Source organism: Venturia canescens, chromosome 8, assembly GCF_019457755.1.
Source record: "Venturia canescens isolate UGA chromosome 8, ASM1945775v1, whole genome shotgun sequence".
NCBI classification, from domain to species: domain Eukaryota; kingdom Metazoa; phylum Arthropoda; class Insecta; order Hymenoptera; family Ichneumonidae; genus Venturia; species Venturia canescens.
Window position 1 is genome coordinate 7659873 of NC_057428.1, and position 21054 is coordinate 7680926.

Consider the following 21054-nt stretch of genomic DNA (forward strand, 5'->3'; position numbering starts at 1 on the left):
CACTTTAAAAACTGTCACATTAAAAACTAAAAAAGAACATCGCATTGCGATGTTTTTTTTTAAATTTTTTCGTTTTTCAATGCATTTTCGAAAAAAAACACAACAAGCATAGCAACGATTGGCTTGCATGTTTTTTATTTCCATTTGCAGCAAAAAGTATCTGTTTTCAACCTGATTACCTATTTTGATTTTTTTGAAAAAAATTTTCTCAATAACTTTAATAAATTTAAAAATTTTTCTGTCGATTCCATCGTAGGGAAATTTTTTGTATTATATTTTTTGGAATTTTTAATATTTTTTGTTCAGTTTTTACTCGAAATTGTTTTCCACTATTAAATTTCATGATTATTTAAACTTTCTAGTTCGTTTTTTTTCGTAATTTATTCACTTATTCAAGACTAAATGCTATTAATAACGAGTAATTCCATAAATTTTATTTTTTATTCTAAGCCTTGCCGCGTTTCCGATATTTGTTTTGACCTGTTCTCTGGTGATTCAATTATGGGATATGAAAGATTCTTTTATCGTTCACAAGATCATTTTCTTGGATCTCCTTATGAGATCGTAGTCTAGTATTTTGTCCAATGTTCGTTCTAATTTTCAGAAAGTTTAAAGTCTATTCTTAGATATCGCCTTTCTACTGTCTCAAAATTAGAACATTGGAAAAAATACTACACTACGACCATTTCTGGGATACTTTAGTCGCAATTTTTATTGGATTTCCGGCCAGCTGGTCGTTACGACCTGAATTCAGGATCGAATTTTATTCTTTTCAGCCTCGCTGACTGGTCATTTCGACACAAAATTTGTGGTTGAATTTTATTTTTTCCAGTACGGCCGACAGTCAAAAGCCGGTATCTAAGAATAAACTTTCAACTATCTGAAAATTAGAGCGAACATTGGAAAAAATGCTAAACTACGATCAACCAGCCCGCCGGGAATCCAATAAAAATCGCGACTAAAGTATCTCGGTCGTAACAACTTTATTCGGGGCCCACAAAGGGTCGTAGTTTAGTATTTTAGTATGAGATAAAAAAATCTGTCATATCCCGTAATTCAATCACCGGAGAACAGGTCAAGACAAGTATCGGAAACGCGGCAAGGCTTAGAATTAAAAAAAAAATTATGGAATTACTTGTTTAATAATACAATTTAGTTATGAATGAGTGAATAAATTATGAAAAAAACGGAACTGGAAAATTTGAATAATCATGAAATTTAATAGTGGAAAACAGTTTCGTGTAAAAATAGAACAAAAAAATATCCAAAATTCCAAACAATATAATACAGAACATTTCCCCACGATGGGACTGGCAGCAAAAGTTCTTAAATTTATCAAAGTTTTTGAGAAATTTTTTGGAAAAAAATCAAAATAGGTAATCAGGGTGAAAGCGGATATTTTTTTAATTCAAATGGAGATAAAAAACATACAAGCCAATCGTTGTTATGCTTGTTGTGTTTTTTTTTCGAAAGTGCATTGAAAAACGAAAAATTAAAAAAGAACATCGCATTAGGTGCATTTTTGCAAGAATTATGAGCATTTGAATATCGGTAAGTGTTTTTAAAATTAAACAAATCACGCGAAAACGGGCGGACAAATAATTTTTTTTAAATTGAGAAAGTTTTTCACATAATGTAAAAATATAAGAAAATAATTTAATGAAATCGAAGGGGGTCGTCGAGTCAAAAAGTGGCCAATTCGGCGTGGAATGCCCCCTATATAATTTATAAGCACATTTGAGTGATTATAAAATGTGTAATTTTATCCGTTGATTTTATTTTCCATATTGATTTTTAATCGAAATTAGAAACAAAATCGAATAAGGTAAGCTTTGAGTTTTTCATTAAAAGTCTGTATTTTTGGGAGAAATCGTGTCTGGTAGAGTGCTCACGCATTTATTTGCGAGAAGAAAGAGTCCATTTCTGTATAAGAAAGAAAAGTATGTCAAAATTAATGGAATGCAATTTTGTAAATGTTACTTATAAACTCCACTGGCGGCACCTGTAAAAAAATTTTCAGATGATTAACATTTGGAGAATATTATGTTTTTATGAAATACTAACATATCAATCTGCAACACAACAAGAGTAATTTGTTCATACTAAGACGTTTACGGGAAAAAAAAAACCATTGAGACGACCTGTACTTTTTTTTTCTTCCAAGCTTAATTTTTGAGGGAATTAACTCTTGACTGAGTGCTGACCATTTTTGTTGAGAAGCCAAAAAATCAATATCTTGTAATTATAATTTTTCATTAAGGGAGGGGGCGGGAGGCGGGGGGTAACGTCAATTCGGTGAAAAAAGGCCCATTTTATTTGGACGCCACAGATAATACAAATTAATTTTATTAATTGTGACACCATAATACAATACATGACCAAAATTCTCTGAATTTTTACAATTCAAATATCAATTATTAACTCGATGGTAGCAGAGGCCTTCGGAAAAAAGTTGCTCACCGTTGAACAGAATAAATCGAAATCTACTCGACTGATTCTTTAGAAGTTTGGTATACTACTTCCTTACATAATTGATCAGGTATCTACGAGAGTTTTTTTTTTTAATTTTTCATAATTAATAATTTTACAATAACAAATAGGCTTTTTTTAGGCGACAAATTGGTGCTTTCACTTCGAAGTATCACAAAATATGAAACAATCGAAAGAAAAAATCTTTCCGTAGATACCTGGTCAATTATATGAGGAAGTAGTATGCCAAATTTCAAAAGAATCGGTCTAGTAGATTCCGATTTATACTGTTTACCGATGGCTAACTCTTTCCCGAAGTATCTCTGTTATTATCGAGTTAATTATTGATATTTGAGTTTTTAAAATTGAGGAAATATTATTCATATATTATATTGTGATGTTACAATCAATAAAATCAATTTGTATTCTGTAGCATCTAAATAAAATGGACTTTTTTTCACCAAATTGACGTTACCCTCCCCCTACGTTTGAAAAAAAATTTCAACATTGTTGGCATCACCTTTGAAATTTTTTTTAGAAGTTCTAAATCCTGAGAGAGTAGCTTTTCCATCAATAATTAACATAATCACTAGCGACTCTGAGAAAAAAAAACATCGCTTTCTTTTAACCATCTTAATATGAATATGAATATATCTATGCATATATTAATAATGATTGGTTTGATAACGATGAGAGTGGGTACAAGTGATAATTACCTCGACGAGAGGTTCGTTAATATTTCGTATTTTCTTCTATCCCCTTCTGTCAATGAATTTCTATGAATAATTATATCGATCGTGTATTTTCAAATCACCCAATGATAATCACTGAATCAAGATTCGTAATGAATAGTCCTTGAAATGATGATTAAGCAAGTATTTCTAGGGAACGATATTCACGTTTAATCATAAGATTAATTTGACTATTCCGCTTTTTTTTACATTTTCCAAACACCTTGATCAAAGTTATTTACAATGCTCGTGTGGCTTGACAACTACTTTTGCTTTTTATTTCTTCATTATTTTATTTACAATAGTGATAGGTTGCAATTTACGATGCACTCAGTTTTTGCTCTTGGGGTATATCGCACGATTTGCAATTCGTAATGCTCAAGACGATGAGATTTTTTGTTTTAGCACCTGCTCTTGCACACTCGCAATGCATTTTCCATCGAGCAACATTACATTTATTTTTGTATTTTTTTACCACTGTTTTTTTTTTCACCTCAAGCTTCTTTTTTCCAGTTAATTTGTGGATCAGTGGATCAGCGGATTTCAATCTCACTTTCAGTTCGTTCGGGAATTCTTTCCGCATTATACCAGAAAAAAATATCGTTTCGTCTCTTCTATCGATGGAACAGGATCGATTTCGTTTGACAAAATAATTTTTCATCTGTTTTATGGAGGATGGTCTCAGATGGGCGTAGGTAATACCGTGAAGTCCTGGAGAGCCGTTTTGACCGATTCGTAGATCGGTCTGTTACTCTCATCGGCACAGTAACCATCGGGTGTGTAAAGGGTCTGCAGCTTTGTCAGATAACTGTCGAAATTCTCGTGGTTCATTTTCTCCTGATGCGCCCCACCCGGTGCATTTGGTATGCGCACGTGCTCCAGTATTGTTATCACGTTCTCACGCAGCGAGTGATAATAATCTTTCAGATTGTTGTTCCGTTGAGAAATTACATTTGTCTCCTGGAAATAGAGAAAGAATATTTATTGTTTATGCTAGTCGATCGTCAATACAACAATATCATTTCCCGTTAAAAAACTAACTCATTTTTCTTCAAAACAATTGGGATTTTTTATAGAGGAATTATTTGTTTTTGTTATTGATTTTTATTTTTTTTTTTTTATTTTTCGTTGGGCGAATTCTGGTTTCCTTTCAACTTCCCTTGTCTTTTATAATCTTCCGAATAAAGCTTTTTAAATACTCAAAACAATTTAATTGATGCTTACCAATTTTTCCAACAATTGGTTATAAATTATTGTTTTTTTACCTTCTAGAAAAAGGTTCGAGACATTGATAGCCAGAATAATGGGTCGGAGATGAATATTCTCTTTGCCAGCAATCGGTTAGTATGATTCGTATTAATCGTATATGAAATTTTTTTCCCTATCGTTTAACCTCTAGAGGGCCGGAAATAAGCCGATATAACGGCTCACCCTCTGATATGAACTTCGTATATAGTTGATACGTGATACCAGACACTAATTTGAGCACTTTTCAAGGGCGATTTCAACTCTCAAAACCCGGCCCTCTAAAGGTTAAAATATTTGGGAATTTTAGTGAACGACAGATTGAGGAGAAGGTTGTCTTCTTTTCCAACAACCGATCATATACAAGCGGTGAAGTGAGGGGGAAAAAAATTTCGTGTACCAACAATAGTGAATATCAGTAAAATTGAAATACTAGTGGAATATCGTAGGGGGGTAAGATCGGATACGGTGGAAAGAGCTCAAATACCGGCTGAGCGTAAAATCTGACCTTGTCTCCGTGTTTCAGTTGATTTTCCATAGAGGCGATATCGGAGCGCAGTCGCATAACCTGGGATTCGACACGAGCGTTCTCTCTCTGTAACTCGGTGATTTCTGCTTCAAGGGTGTACAGATCCTCGCCCTGACCGCCACAACCAGCAGGGCCGTTACCGCCGATACTTCCCTGACCCGCACCCAACGGACCACCTTGTGCCGGACCACCACCGGCATCCATCCCTAAATCGGGAGAGAGAGACAAGCCCCGTTTTAACGCTAGTCGCTCTGACCATTAACTCAATCGAAGCTCCATCCCATACTATATGGTGCTCACGATATTCTCACTTGTTGCAAACAATCTACCATTTTTCCCCCCTCCCTGACACGCTCATTACGGGCATTGAAATCCACGTTATTTCCAATGAAAAAAAAAAAAAAATAAATAAATAAATAACAAAAATCTACGGATAGAAACATCACCGTGTGCGGATCGAATCTAACGCCATTGACTTGACTTTTTTTTTATCTCTCACACAGAAAAAATTATCCAGATGGAGAAAAGTTTACTATTTTTCTTCCTTTTAACACGTCAGCGTTTTCTTCAAATTATATTCCAAACATATAAAAAGTAGATTCGCGGTGAGAATCGAGTTCATACTTTACATCTACAATTCTGATTTTTTTTTCCATTTTTTCAATGTTGAGCATATTCGAATCCAATATGTACTATTTAACGTGTTATTGAATCGCAGTTATTTGATGCTCAGTCAAATTTGAGTAATGGAAGTTTTCAATTCGCTTCAGGCGAAAGTCTTTTGTTTTTACAATATTGAAAGAAAATCGAAAAACAGGCTGTATATGACAAATATCATTTAAACCACGATATTCGAAAAAATTAAGTTGATAATTCTTTATAAAGGCCATTGATATTCTAGAAGTATTGTTTACGTAATGTTCGAATCGCATGAAAGTTGAGTTCAACGATAATCTGGAGGACTGGATTGCCCATTCTTTCCTGTGTATTAATTTCAGTGTGAGAAATAAAGAAAATAAAAAATTTGAAATTGATTTAAAAGGTGCTATGGAAGACCACAGGAAAAGAGTGTGTTTACACGGGAAATATGAGTGACAGAGATTTTTGTCATGTTCGAAGAATGACGGTCGCATCGAAAACAAGAGGCCTAGGGTGGGGGGGGGGGGGGGGGGTTGACGATGCAAACCCGCTGGTGCAGCAGCCGGCCGAGGATCTCGCTGAAGTAATTAGAGTGCTAATTCGTGTCTTACATTTTTATCGATGTACATATATATATATATGCCATAGTGGATATATGAAAATATGCATGTATGTATAAATCAGCAAAGTGGTGTGTGCGTGAAGGCGTTTCTTTTTTTTCAAACGTTACAAACGGTTCAAGACAAAATATATACTTGTGGAAAAAAGTGCGCCCGCACACACATACACACACACACGCGCGCACACACACACACGCACCGACATGAAGGTGTCGTAAAAAAAAAAATTATATATATATATACATATGCATTCGAATGTATAGAGGTTCGGCGGAGAGGGTTGATCGAAAAAACGAATCGTTGGTTCATTTCGTCTTTCACGTTCGAATTTACTTGCCCACTTTCTTGCTCTTTTTATCATTCTCTCATCGTCTTGGTTGCTTTCAAGCACATTGTTGCTCCCATTCGGGAAATCGAACACGAGCTCTTATTCTCTCACTTGTTGTCATCCTCTTGCTTTACGACGCTCTGAAGGTTTTTTTACCCACTTTTATTGGGAAACGGTGATGTATGTATATATATGAATACATATTAAAGGATCATTGAAGGGAGAAATTAGCGTGAGGTGCCATCATACCAGATAACAAAAAAAAACGAAGGGAGACTCCGAGCGTTGACGTCATTTTTGTGAAAATCTGTCTCGAGTAAAGTTTTCATGATTAAGCTCTTTTGAATGAATTGAGGATGCGCGGATGCATCTTTCTTGCATGTCATTCTCGAGTTGCCCCAAAGATATGATTCAGATTTATGGTAAAGGCCAATGCTCGGTTGTCGTTTCGTAAAAATTAAAGACACTCGTGTGTAATGTTTTTAGTCGCTGTTGTCAATTCATTTTTTTCTTGATTTTCTTACTCTTTTTAGCTTTCTTGTTATTCTTTTCCTTTTTACGCAACACCAAGAAAAAACACATAGAAACAAGTGGCGAGTACGTCAGTCCCTTACCTTCAATAGTAACTGTTCTCCTCAAAGCTGTATGACAGGAAAGTAGGACCTGATCGCGTGAAATCCCAGAATAAATCAGAATAGATTATTTTTCATCCTCGTATGCGGCTTCGTCGGAGGCACGTTTTTTTTTCGTTAAGGGGGCTTTCGAACATCTTTTAAATGCATCTCTTGTTTCTTTTGTTCTCCCGTTTTTATTCTCAATCTTCCCTTTTCTCTCTCTCTCTCCTTCTCATTTCTTTCCTTCGATATTCTTTTCTAGTACACGAATATACTATCGTGGACAGTAATGGCGTAAAAAGAAGAAGCAAGTAAGGGAGATCGAGTGAAAGAGTTTGCCGTTCTTATTTTGTTATGCTATGGAAAATTCTCCGCGGGAAGTAACTATTTTGGAGGAGGATCGTGGGGGGTTGAATTGAATACGAAATTTCCGTATAACAACGTAATCAGAAATTATTAGCCATTCGGATGATTTTCTTTTTTTTCGAGTTGTCGAAGGTTAATGAGAATTGGGAAAAGGAAAAAAGGTCTAGTTAAATTCTCATCATTGGTATGACAGCACATCATTGCGTGGATGGTAGAGCAGAGCGTGGCATAGCGCAAGGTAAGAGTTATACTATTTCATTTGCTTTCATCTCTCTTAGTTTCAGTATATGTGAAAAAAAAAAATATCTTTACGAGGTGATATGCCGTAATTTGAAGGCATCGTGTTTCTCAAACTCTTCTACAATCGTTCGTTACTTTTTTGCAACTTGGTTCAAACGAAACAATTTTCCAATATATTTTGTCAACTTGAATATAAATAAAGTGTATTTTGAGCAAAGGTGACATTTGAGATAAGTTGAGTTTGGTTGACAAAAATTGATTCAAATTCAAGATGTCTTTGTCTAGCCGATCATTTCGTTCGATCAGAATCTTCGTATGGGGACGTCTCGGAATAGGGAATAGTTTTTTTTTCATTATTATAAAACGTTCGAGTAGCTATCAAATTGCTCGAATTCAGACAACATTTTTTTATCGTACAAAATAAATTCTTTTCAGTTTTTTTCATGCATCCATCGTTGGTCTTGTTGCTTTGGAGAATTTAGCGGTGGAATGTGAGTTACATATTGACCATAGAAATCGAGAATTTGCAATGCTGCTTTTGTTTATGAAAATTTAGGAAAAAAAATATTTGAGAAAGAGAAACTATGACGAGACTGATGTGTGCGGAGGGGGTAAAGGGGGGTGGGGGGGAAATTAAAATACATCTATTCTCGACACGAAAACGAATGATGTTCATTGTTCCTTTGAATGTTTTCCTCAATTGGATTATTAATTCGGGATTTCGGGCTTTGAATTGCAAGGTTGCGAAGTTCTGATTGAATAAAACTTCAGGCTGTGCGAGCGAATCACCGACGCAAGAATGAATGAATGGATTTGACGAGAACTCGTGTAGAATTTTGAGTCTATTGCACTCGTTGAAACGGTTGCGTTAATGTAACAGACAGATAGTTGGATGAGAGACACGCACAAAAGGTGGCAAATCGTTAGAAGAAAAGCTCGAAATGATTCTCGTGATGTTGGATTATACGCGAAAAACTTTACTTGGCTTTGTTCTGCTGTTTTGTTTTGATTTTCCATCGTATTTTTCTCATATTTTTCTTATTCTTTTCTTCGAATCTTTCAACCCCCGCCACTGCCGATAACGATCGAGTCTTATTCTTCGAGTTTTTTGTCCTCACCGGTGATTCCTTTGTTGTATAGGCTCATGTCTTCGAATTTTGGCTTCTTGATCGAATGGCCAGCATTCGGACACCCAGATAACGATCGATGAGTCGAGAATGAACCGTTTACATGTCCGATCCCGTCGCAGCCACGGGTTGGGCAATTGACGCCCTCGAATTTCATTGCCGTCGCTGCTGCAACCGCGGCCTTATGTTGTTCCACAGTTCCACCAGATTCGAGAACTCGCGCTTTGTTTCGATTCGCTATTGGACAACCAGAAGCGCTGCAACAAATTCATTCGCATATTTTCGTTAAATAAAAAGCAAAAAATATTGAAACGACGATGAAGAACAACAATTTGAACAGATTGGGGGCCTGATTTTGTAAAGAGCGGTGGGGCTAGCTCTGCATCCTGCTTCCACCACATTGGGATTACGCATCGTCTATTTCGGTTATTGTTGTGAAATTTTTACATGACTTCTTTAATATTTCATACAAAACATACCGCATTTCCAGATTTTCTTTTATGGCGTGAGATTGCACACACCCTACGTTTTTTTTCCATGTTTTTACTTCTACTTGATACAAAAATAGAGTAAATTCATTACGTGCAATTAAAAAAGTCATTGATAATACCATAAACATGAAAAAAAAAATACGGGAAACTGGAACGTTTCAAAAATTCACAGCTCACTAACCAGCTAAAATCCATTCTAAAAATTTCCCGTGTTGTTTGGATATAGAATAAGGTACATTCTCTGAAAACTTCAAGCCATTCTATAAGGTAGAAAAAATTTCCAGCTGTATGAAAATAGCGTTTTTTCAGAAATCAAGTAGCTGTGAGCGGCTGTGTATTAAAAGGAACGTATTAATATATAAATATTCGTGTATGTCTGTATAGAATATACCTAGATAAAAAATTAGAGTCGTATACTCTAAAAAATTAGAGCCATCTACGTAAAAAATTATCGCTACGGCTGCAGCATTTCAAAAATGCGGGAAATTTCATAAAAATAGTAATTCAAAAAAAGGGTGCTAATTTAATTGGATTTTCATATGGAGTGAAAAATTATTTTTTTCTCAAAATTAGAAAGTTTAAGAAGAAAAATGCCACTTCATATTTTCAACCGCATAGAATTCGCATGAAAAAATCATGGGAATGGCTAAAAAAAATGACTTTTTAAGAATTTTAAAAAATTCTACAGCGGTCAAGATTTCATGAATGGACTTAAAAGTTGGGGGATCGTCTTGTTTTATAACCTAATTTTTAAAGAAAAGTCGGCAGCCAAATCGCTGACCCAAGTGCGCAGGCTGCAGTCGAAAAGTAATGGATCTGCCCATATAGAGGAGACCGGGGCAAAACGGGATACCTAAGGAAATATTGAACTTTTCAGAAGTTTGGGAAGCTCTGTCTATTTTTTACTCCCAAAAACTAAGAAATGTACTGGAATTCTTGTCAATTAAAAAAAAAAAAATCCCAAGGCAAAATGGGGTACCCCTCAAAAACTTATGAAATTTTTTTTTTCTATGATTTTAATTTAATGCACCTTGGGTGCATTTTGCAGCCGTAACCGAGTGCTTCCGACTTACCACTGTAAGCGTTGAAAGCGATCTCAGCATTTACAGCGGTAACTCGAACGCACTTCGAGTGCGCTCAGCGCTATTCGTTGCGCTTTGGTGGCGCGATAGGAAAACTTTAAACGTGGCCAAGAGGATTTTAAAAATGGTACGTCATCATAAAAGAAAATTGAATCGCTGTAAATGGCACAAAATTGCAATGGCAAACGCAATAAAATGCGTTATTAACGGGCGACTAGGATACAAGGCTGCGTCCATTTGTTACCGAGTGCCGAAAACTACTTTGGAACGCAGAGTAAATGCTTATCGGTTGAATCCAGATATGGCGTTGGCTTTTGAACAAGGTATTTCCCCATTGCCATTTTAGTGTCAAAAAACGAATTTAAAAAAAAAAAAAATCAAAATAAAAAAAATCATTTTAAATATTTTTTCACGTTAATGAAATATGCTTGAATACATATTTACTAACAATAAGTTTAATCGGTACGTTGAACTTGGTCTAAAAGTGTTTTGAAAATTTAGCACTCATTTGACTAGCATGCGGTACAGGAGTTACCTTAAGTACTTTCATTCGAAAGACTCTATCAGATGCAAAACATGTCCAACTTTGCGGGTCGATTTCACCCCTTCAAAATGGCTCTAAGCCGATCAAAAAAATACGTGTCTCTTATTTTTGGATAGACTATAATATAGAAAAATATTATTGAAATCTGAGGGGTTTCCTAAAGTATGTTTCCTTGTCAGATTTAAATAAAAAAATTGAATGAATATCATCGTAAAGTTGAAATCTTTGCCGACCTGCAAAATTTGAAGAAATTTCAATTTACCGTGATTTCACAATGAATTATGGGGAATCAAATAATAAAATAGATTATAGATTGTTAGACAAAATCTATAAAACAGTATAGGATTGTTGAAACAAAAATAAACAATATCGGAATTTCGAGATATTAGACACTTTGTGATTCTTACTATTGGATGACTGCTGAGGTTGTGTACGGAAAAGTCGAATACTCGAAGCATTGCTGTCAACATCTAAGAGATTTAGAGTCGCGGTAGTGACGCCTAGATAAATACATTTATAAAAGCGAGTTCGATGCCAGAGACTCTTTACGGGAGCCATTGCATTTCCAATTGTTCAGCTTACACTGCACCACTCCCGTGATTTTAGCGTTTATCTCGTATATTTCATATAATCGATATTATTGGACGGTCAATAACAATGAGAAGAAGAAGAAGAAGAACGCATAATGATATGAGAAAACAAATTCATCAAGGGACTCGGTATAAAGAGTCTCGGGACAAGTACATTGACAGCCCTGTCGTCTGCTGATCCGAGGCTCTCGCCTCTCTGAATAAAGTAAATTTCGGTGGTTTTAGCTAATCAGAGTTTACAAAGATAAATCCATTTATTTATGTTCGAAAGCTTTTAATTTTAGGAGTTACTGGAGGCACACGGAGCGTGTGCTCTGAAATAGAGGTACCCTGTAGTCTCTTGTTCTTCCAAAGTAGTCACCAACCTCCTTGAGAGTATCGAATTTTTTTAGTCGCTCTAAAAGTTTTCTCCGCGTGTTCGTTCTTCTTTTCATTCAAACAATAATGAATCAGTTTCGTCGAAGCCAAATACAATCCGTGCAAATAAAAAGTATTTCTTTCCATGTCTTTTAGTGTATAGCGAGTCTGTATTATGTGTTCATATCCCATGTGATTAATAGAATACAGAGTTATAGATTATAGAGGGTTAATTTCTTACCTGCGATGAGACAAGAATTTTCCAGTTGCATGACCCGAGCCGTCGCAACCCGGAATCGGACATCTGTAGCACCGGCAAAATGTCATCATCGTTACGATCATCACCGTCATCATCGCGATACATCCATCCATCCACACAGTAAGAAGAAAATGGGATAGGTCGAGAAGGAAGCGTGAAATGAGCGGAAACCACCACATATTAGTCAGCGTCTTCTCGCCTTAACTCGAGGGTTAATAGAAGATAGGGATTTGCAGCAGACGCTCAGGAAGACTCTGTGAGCTAAGGCAAATTCCCATCGCTCTCATGCACCCACCACCCGCCACACCCTTTTCTCGTGGTTTTCGAACCACCAATTCGACTCGCACGAATTAAACCTGCTCCCTTCAATTTGACTATCTATCTTGGTCCGCGAAGTTCAAATATTTCACGTATTTTACATACTCATCATTGCTCTATTCTTCTCATTCGATAGTTCTTCGAGCACGAGTTGAAAATATTTCACGTATTTTTTGTATTGCGTATGTTTTATAATGAAAAATCTTTTCAATTTAATACTCTCATGAAATTAAAATTAAGGATTTTGTTTTTATTGATCGGTTTCCAAAAAAAGCATCGAGATAACTGTACCGATTAAATGATAAAAATAGAAATCCAATCGCGGAGACATTAGTACGTGTCAGTATCAAAAACCATCAAAGTGCAGACCGATAATGGAGAAAAAGGACAGAGAATTATGCTGACCTTAGAGGCTCCGAGTCTTGACCATCTCGAGGTTTGCTCTTAGGTTTTCCCGCTCTCGGACAACCCGAAAGACTTCTGTGAGAGCTGTAGTTTCCGGTAATGTGTCCCGAGCCGTCGCACGACGGCGTCGGGCATTTCAACTCTTGGGAATGCGCCTGGATTTGTGAACGATCAGCTCTCGGACATCCGGAGAGACTGGAAATTGTGAAAAAAACATGTTTCAGATTTTTTTGAAGTAAATTAAGAGAATTTTTTGTCCGGCGACTTGGCGTCAGAATTGCGAGGCGTCTATTCTACGCATGACTTATTTCGAACGTCGATCTTTATTGCCATGAGGCTACACCTCACAAATTTCTTTCCTCAGAAAAGGTAAAATATCGATATGGATTAATAATGAATTAATTAGCAAGTGATTGCATGCACTGTTGTAACGTTGCCACGGAATACGATGCACGAGCCACGGATTTCGAAAAATCTTAGAACAGTACATTTCGATGGTTAATTGATAGCTACAAAAAAATTTGAAATATTGTCCTCTCCTTTGATAACTTAATATCTACGGCTCTTTGAAGTGCGAATGAGTAAACGTGCAGCGAGTGGCAGCGTCTCGTTCCATCAAGATCACTCATGAGGTGTAGTCCGTCGAGCGTTTCATTTTCATCAATTTGTTGTTAATTACAAACAATGTATCATCGTTGGAAGAATGTTTTCTCCTTTCAACGTTGTCATTCAAAAAACGTTCGAACGAACAAGTTCTTAAACTCTAACATAAAAAGGGCTGGGGGGGGGGAGCTAGGAGCACACCGGACCCCAATGAAACTTGCTTGTAGCCAATTGCCGTGTCACGTTCATTTTGATCATTATTAAAATGGTCTAAATATATTTTTTTTTCTTTAAAATCAATTGCCACGCGTCAGGTCACCACAGTGTGATCTGACATTGTCATTCAAAATAGTCCTTTCAACTAAGCTGCCCACTCGACACTGACATTTTCCAAATGAAGACTGATTTATTTATTCTTCGTCATCATCTACCAAAGCCGCTTAACCCGTCGATAGTCTCGCTATAATATTTTCTCTCACATTTTTTTTCAAGGTATAGGAAGGTGCGGTTGGAGAGGAGCGTGACATAGGCGATGAAAAAATCTCTCATCACACGACTAACGAAGTTCGGTGAAGTAGCGCGACTATCGACGGGTTAAGGGGGGCACCCCGTGCAACAATCGGGTTTTTCGGAGTTTTCTTGCGATTTTTTTCTGCAGAGAAAAACATGGTCTTTTGAAATTCGGAAAGTTGAAATCTCGGGTAGATTCGGTGTTACACAAGTCTACAGGAACCATGTGTTTCTCCATAGTCTCTACGATTTCAGGAGATTGGTTTATCGAAAATCAAAAAACCAAAGAACGTTTGAATTTATAGAGCAACGGCTATCGCCTCAAGTTAAATCATAAGAAAGTATTAAAAGTTAAGGAATATTCGTATGATTTTAGTTCAGGCTGCATTATAAATTGGAACGTTCTTTGGTTTTTTGATTACCGAAGAACCAATCTCCCGGAATCATGGAGACCGTGAAGAAACAAATGGGTTCCTGTAGACTGGTATAATACCGAATCTACACGAAATATCGAAGTAAAAAATGTCGCCATAAGGTTGAAATATCAATAAATAAATCTTCCAAATTCTAAACGTCCATGTTATTTTTTCTTTGCCACAAACAAGTTCAGAAAAACCGCCGAAAATCCTGATTGTCACACGGAGTGATCACCTCAAGCTTTTGAGAGCCGACACCGTGTTTGGTATGGTTATGGTAGTAACAATGATATATTACATTAGTGGTGTAGTCACGATATTAATGACAGAGTTAATTGTCACGTTATTTTTCTTTTCGTGGGGGTCGGGCCTTTAAATGGATCGAAAAGATTGGAAGTAGAGTGATTAGGGGGTACGTCATTCGACATAAAATTAACTACACATTGGACATTGAGTTTTTAGGCATTTTGAGAGTGGTCATACAAAGATATGATGATCAGAGAGGGTTATTGTTTGAAATACAATAAGGTAAAAGATAAATTAATAATAGTCAGTCATAAATTGTGCGAGTGGTCGGAAGGTGAAAAAAATAATTGACTGCCGGTCTCAGGGATGTCATCAGGGTAAGAAGTCGATGCGTGCTAGTAACGGTTTTTGTTGTATCACAGAAATATCAAATTTCCTGTGATCCAAGGACGTCTGAACTCGTATGGTTTCGCATTTCCAAGTATCATTATTTTCAAAATCAAAGTAAAAAGTGTCTTCCTTCAAATTCTTCGTACAACGATTGTTACCGATCGGTTATTTTCGAATTTTTTTGGTTTTAGCAGTTTCCAAAGGCTCAAACCGCTGATATGCTGTCGCAAATTTTCCTATTGTATTTTTTCAGGGTTATAATTTGCACTTTGAAAAAAAATCCCCAAAAATACGTAAACCTTTCGACCCTTTACCCCGATGGAATTCCTTGAAAAGTTAAAACTACGGAATTTGAAAGATATTTGATTTAGAATCTCATTTGAAATAGTATTCTCCGCTTTTTTCCACTTTTGTCAATTGGAAACACGAATAATAATAATAAACATACAACAATTAGTAATTATCGGCAATTTGGTAAAAAGATGAAAACGAAGAAAACTATATGAAGTATGGGTGAATATGCAAAAGGGCGGCTTCTTTCTAAAATAGCGATAAAATTTCTTTTCCTTTCCATCAGTTAATAGGCATGGCTAATAATCGTAATCATTTGGGCCAAGTCAAAAATTTTATATAGAGTATGATATTTCAAGTAAAAATCTAATTGTAAGGTTTTTGCAGTTTTCTATTTTGAGGTATTCTATGTCAAACCGGTGGATTTTTTCCCTGATCCCCGCCAACTTGATTATTTTTTTTTACACGATTACTATGAGTCTAAAAGACATCCAGAATTTTTTTCAGATTTTTCTGGACAGCCATTATTGAAACGAAAAAAATCCGAAAAAACGCCCAGAGTGTACGTTCCGGTTCCTTTGGAAATTCTTTATTTCAAACTACTATTCTTTTAAAAACTTTTAAGATCGGTTCAGTTGTGGGCCCACCATAACAACTAATTGAGAAATATATATAAAAAAATAGAGAAAATCAAGAATAGAATTTTTTTTGATCGTCTGATTGGGCGTGAAACACGCCACACCCCGTTCACGTATCCACGATTGAACAAATTCATTTTCGAAAAAAATATACACCTTTCGTCATGACTTTTATTTCAAAACAATCTGGGGGTCGACTTCAGAGAAGCTTCTATTTCCGATGTGCTCACAATTTTTTTTCGATCATATAAAAAATCCGTGGACGGAATTTCGGGCGTATCACAATATATTTTGGAGATATTGAATTTTGGAACACATTTTTCGGCAAGGCCAGGTATGTCTGTATAATATCGTTTGATCATGTATTGAATATCTCTACTTTGCACACATAACGCAGAACTTGCAAGATTCCTATTTGATCCCTCACACAGATTCACAGATATTTCGCAACCACTCAACCAGTTCTACGGGTCCAACGATTCCGTACACACTTCCAAAAGTGTTTGGAACCTACCCGACTACTTTCCTGCGCACGTCTACACACATGCATGCACGTACGCAAACACACACACAGGTACGCACGCACGCACGCATACGCACACACATATCCAAAAGTGTTCCTTATCTACCCGACTATTTCCTTGTGTTCAACGATTCTATACACGATGCCTGGGTCAGGAAGGGTAGAGATATTAGACACACGTGAAGAAGAGAATACCATCCTTTGTCCCTTGTTAGAATAACAAAAAAATTGGGTAAGTTCAAAACATTTTGGGATGTGTGTAAGAAACTGTCAGACATATAGAATAGCCAAAATTTGAGGAATTTGAAAACCCCATAACTTATGGAATTAATGAAAAATTTACAGTCTCCTTAATGGAATATATCCGTAAGTTGTGCGACTGATTCAAGCAATCCAGACAAAAACAAAATCTATCACCATTTTTGAGAAAAGCCGCACTTTTGCATATTTACCGAAGTATAAAAGGAAACGTGGAGTGTCGGTTTGATATTTGCCGGCCTTGCCTTCTGTGGGTAGCGTAGTTTCCAGACACATGACCCATGCCATCACAGGAAGACGTGGGACACTGAATGAGCTCCTTGCCGTCGCGGCCCCGAGGGAATCCCCGGAGTGAGTAATTCAACGTTTGCCTCAGCACATTCATACTGTATATCGAACAGATTGTCATTCAAAATTGAAGCAGAATATTCATCAATTTTTTCTCCATTCGCACTTAAATTTTCATTCTTTCCACACAATTGGCCTTGAGGTTAATAAACGTGACTTGTTATACTACATTTTAATTTATTCATACCTATCCTAGACAAATCGATAAAAAAATTATAAACTCAAGGGGACAAAGTTATTAAGATGGAGAAAAGTTTGCTGTTTTTGATATTTTTTCCTAAAATGAAATTCGAAATCTCGTTTGAATTTCCTACAATCGTTCACCTTCTACGCAATATTTTGAGTAGATTTAAATATTTTTTAATTTCATTTTTATCTGAAATTGGTAGATATGAAAGCCGATGATGTCGAAAAGACACGTCTGAAGTTGTCGAGCTGTTTGCATTCTGACTAAAAGGGGGAAACGGGAGTCACCATGAATAACTTCTATCAAAACATCTCACGGAAAAATCCAGCTTAATCTTAGAGTTTTAATCTAGATTTCTACTTTTTTTTTTTTTTTACCGAGGACAATACTGGATCCGTCAAAAGTTCTAGAAACTACTATGTCTGACCTGAAAAGATGCTGTAAACTGCTGTTATATGCCTATAAATGAAGCATTCTCGCCATTTCATCCAGCCGCGAGGGCTGTTTTTAGATAGCACTCTAATTTTTTTATGTCTTACAATCCAAGATTTATTTTCTATGCCTGTGAAATTTTAAGACCCCTTATCGACTGTTTGGTTGAGATACTAACAGTCGAAAAGTACAGAAATTAATATGCCGCTTATGGTCACAATGACTTACTGGTTTCTTTGATTCAAAATTTGATATGTTTCTAAATTAGATGTCGAAGATTAAAAACATTATTTATATGAATTGAATCGCGCGGAATCTAATTGTATGTTAAAAAGGGGGGGGGGGGGGGTCCAATGGCCATCTGAATGATTATAAATGTTGAGTTGAAGACGACAAATGGTCACAGAATCTTAAAATTTTGCAATGAACATAACTTATGCATTATTCACGATTAAAAAATTAAGATAACACTTTTTTTTACTAATACTATGTTATACAAGCGCGCGTACAGGGTTTTATTTGCGTTGGTGTGCCCAAGGAAAGCTTATAACCACTCGCGTATAGGGATGGTGCAGATTCGATAGAGGGCAGGTCGAAAGTACTCGTGGCGCCTCTAATGTCATAAATTATAAGTTTTTGGGGGTAGCACTTTCAATACTTTGATTGAAATATAATCATAATAATTTAATAATAATATAATAATGATAAAAAATCCTCAAAAACTTTCACTTTTCATCACTAGTGGCGCGGTAGTCTACTTGTACCGTCCCTATACACAACTGTCGAATTGATAGTATACACAACTGTGAAACTGACAGTAAGACTCCGAATTAGAAAGCCCCAGCAACAAATTACCGTACGAATAAAACGACAACAATGCTCCTCGTTGGTGACCAACTTCGGGCGTTACTCACCAACTTTTTAGAAAGAGACTGTGCTATATATAAATGGACGGGTTAATTCTTTTTAAAAAATATGGAAATACTGTCAACCGACTAATACGACGCATATGTACAATATGTACATACTTAAGGTAGTTCTGTACTTTTGTTGAAATCTTAAGAATGAGCTGAAATTTAAATATGGTATAAAGATAACCTTCACGGACCGACTGTCAAAATTGAAAATCGATTCACCATCTAGTTTTCGAGATATTTGCGCTTAAAAATAGGTCATTTTGTACGCGGTGCACATACTTAACACGTCACTGGATAGCACTTTGTTTACATTTTTATTACCGATGCTAAACAGATCTTACGACTTGAAAATAAAACTAGTCGTGCATTCACTACTATTGTGGGATTAATATTTTTAAAAATGGGAATTTTTGACCATCTAGTTTCAGAGATATTGACTGATGAACTGTATTCATTTTACGTGACGCGGAGCGGGCGGATGGCCAGCTGTGACTACTGTGACGACGTGGCAACAATGTACGGTGTGGCGAACTGATAGGCGCAATACAAAACAATATGAAAGCTTTTTTCTCAAATGTTTGTTTGAACACTTTTTAACTTCTTTCGTGACGAATAAATAAGATTTCTGGAAACACTGACATTTTGATGCTCGACGCTATAGTAATACTGGTGAACGGCATTGTTGTCACGATTACAGCGCCACTTTCTATATGTGTAAGAGACCTATTCGTGCATGAAACGTGATTATGTAGGATAGGCAGAGTGTAGAAGCTTTAAAAAAACCGTGTAGACGGCAGCACCGTATAAACATTAGACTTCATGGTACGCTGCGGCTCAAACTTTTGGTTCGTACTTGTAGGTACAGAGCTACCTTAAACTCTGATAGCTTCTGAACTAATTGAGATATCAACAAATATCAAGATATTTTTTTATGTTTTGAAGAGCATTTTCACTTTGAAAATAAGGGGGAAAAAATTGAATTACCAATGACGATGTTATTTTTTGCTTCTAGAGTAAAAATCATTTTTTTAAAGATGAATGTCATTTTTTATTTTTTCCAAAAAATTTCCTACAATATTGTGATCCATTATACTATGACGTCTCGTTCTCGATGATTACATTACATGTAATAGTGTTAACTATGCTTCAATCCACAACGATTGAACAGCATAAAAATTTGACTTTGCGCCTCCTATCTAAAGGTCTCTCCGTAGCGTACCGTTCATCGTTTGTCCTTTTTATTCGTTGTGCTCCACGATCCACACGCACGAAGAAAAATTTATCAACTAATATTTGTTTAATAATAAAATAAGCATGTAATCTGAAATAACTATGTAATAAATAAGTAACTAATCTGACAACTCTTCTCAGTCATTTTGTCAAGCAAAAGCTATTGACGAGGTTGCATCAGTCCAAAGCGATTACAATGCAATTACAGGTAAATGTCACTGTGACATAAAATTTCAAAATTACGCGTTTTTTCACACGAAATTCCACACGAATCGTACACCTAAAAAGGGGAGTCGAAGGCACTTCGAGAATTCTCTTATGTATGATATTTTTTCCCAAGCAATCATGTCAATGAGGAAAATCAGGCAAATAATTCCAAAAAATCAGATGGCTCGTCAGATTGTGCGAATAGCGAACAATCAATAGTTGAAAAAGAACGGGGATAAAGTATTCTCATGAGATCTCTTTTAGACACAGAAATTCTTCAACTTTTGGAAGAAGATCCTAATTAACAATCTGACGACTCGCGCCACCTTTAGAGCTATGTACTGAACCTCCAAAAATCAATCTCAAAATCGCAATAGTAATGTCTGAGATTACTACGAAACGCGACCAACATTTTGTTAATACTCAACAATGTATTAGAACAGCTGTAATATTTATCGGTGCGACTATGTCTCTCTTGCTCGAAGAAAAAGAAGAGGGAATCGATCAAATAAAGTTATTAGAATATTTGTCTGATACGCGAAAACTGTTGTCAGATGTGTTTCACCAAGAATTCCTGGAAAAAGTCGTTCATCACACCTATGATGAATAAAAATGTGAAACATTTGGTGGAGTCACTGCACTCCAGAGGTCGTATGGAGAAAAGCTTGCTGATCAGACAAAAGCGGCCAAAATTATTGAAAGTGCGTGTAAAAATGTGAAAGCACCAGAAAGAAATACAAAAAAGCCTTTTCAACGTCAATATCAAGGAAACTCGAAAAGCTCGTGTGACGACAAACAGGCGGGCACATCTTATTGTTAGCAGAAGAAACAATTCTTCCACTCCAAACCGAGGACTCAACATCGTTCGAATCAAACATCGAATCGCGATCAAAATCGACATGCG

General features: G+C 36.2%; 1 protein-coding gene and 1 long non-coding RNA gene across 2 annotated transcripts in view; one reads left to right on the top strand and one right to left on the bottom strand.

The window, feature by feature from the left end:
- Positions 1-3456: 3456 nt before the first annotated feature.
- LOC122414838 (mucin-12) overlaps positions 3457-21054 on the bottom strand; it is a 413778-nt gene continuing 396180 nt past the window's right edge. Inside the window, exons 14-18 of the mRNA XM_043426441.1 lie at positions 12955-13149; positions 12214-12276; positions 8900-9165; positions 4954-5180; positions 3457-4160 (exon numbers count right to left, since the gene is read on the bottom strand). Coding sequence (XP_043282376.1) covers positions 3882-4160; positions 4954-5180; positions 8900-9165; positions 12214-12276; positions 12955-13149 — 1030 coding nt within the window. The 3' untranslated portion in view covers positions 3457-3881. The remainder of the gene's footprint in view (positions 4161-4953; positions 5181-8899; positions 9166-12213; positions 12277-12954; positions 13150-21054) is intronic.
- On the top strand, positions 3864-5967 carry LOC122414839 (uncharacterized). The gene is made up of 3 exons (XR_006261825.1): positions 3864-3976; positions 4473-4540; positions 4972-5967. It is a non-coding gene; the product is annotated as an uncharacterized lncRNA (long non-coding RNA).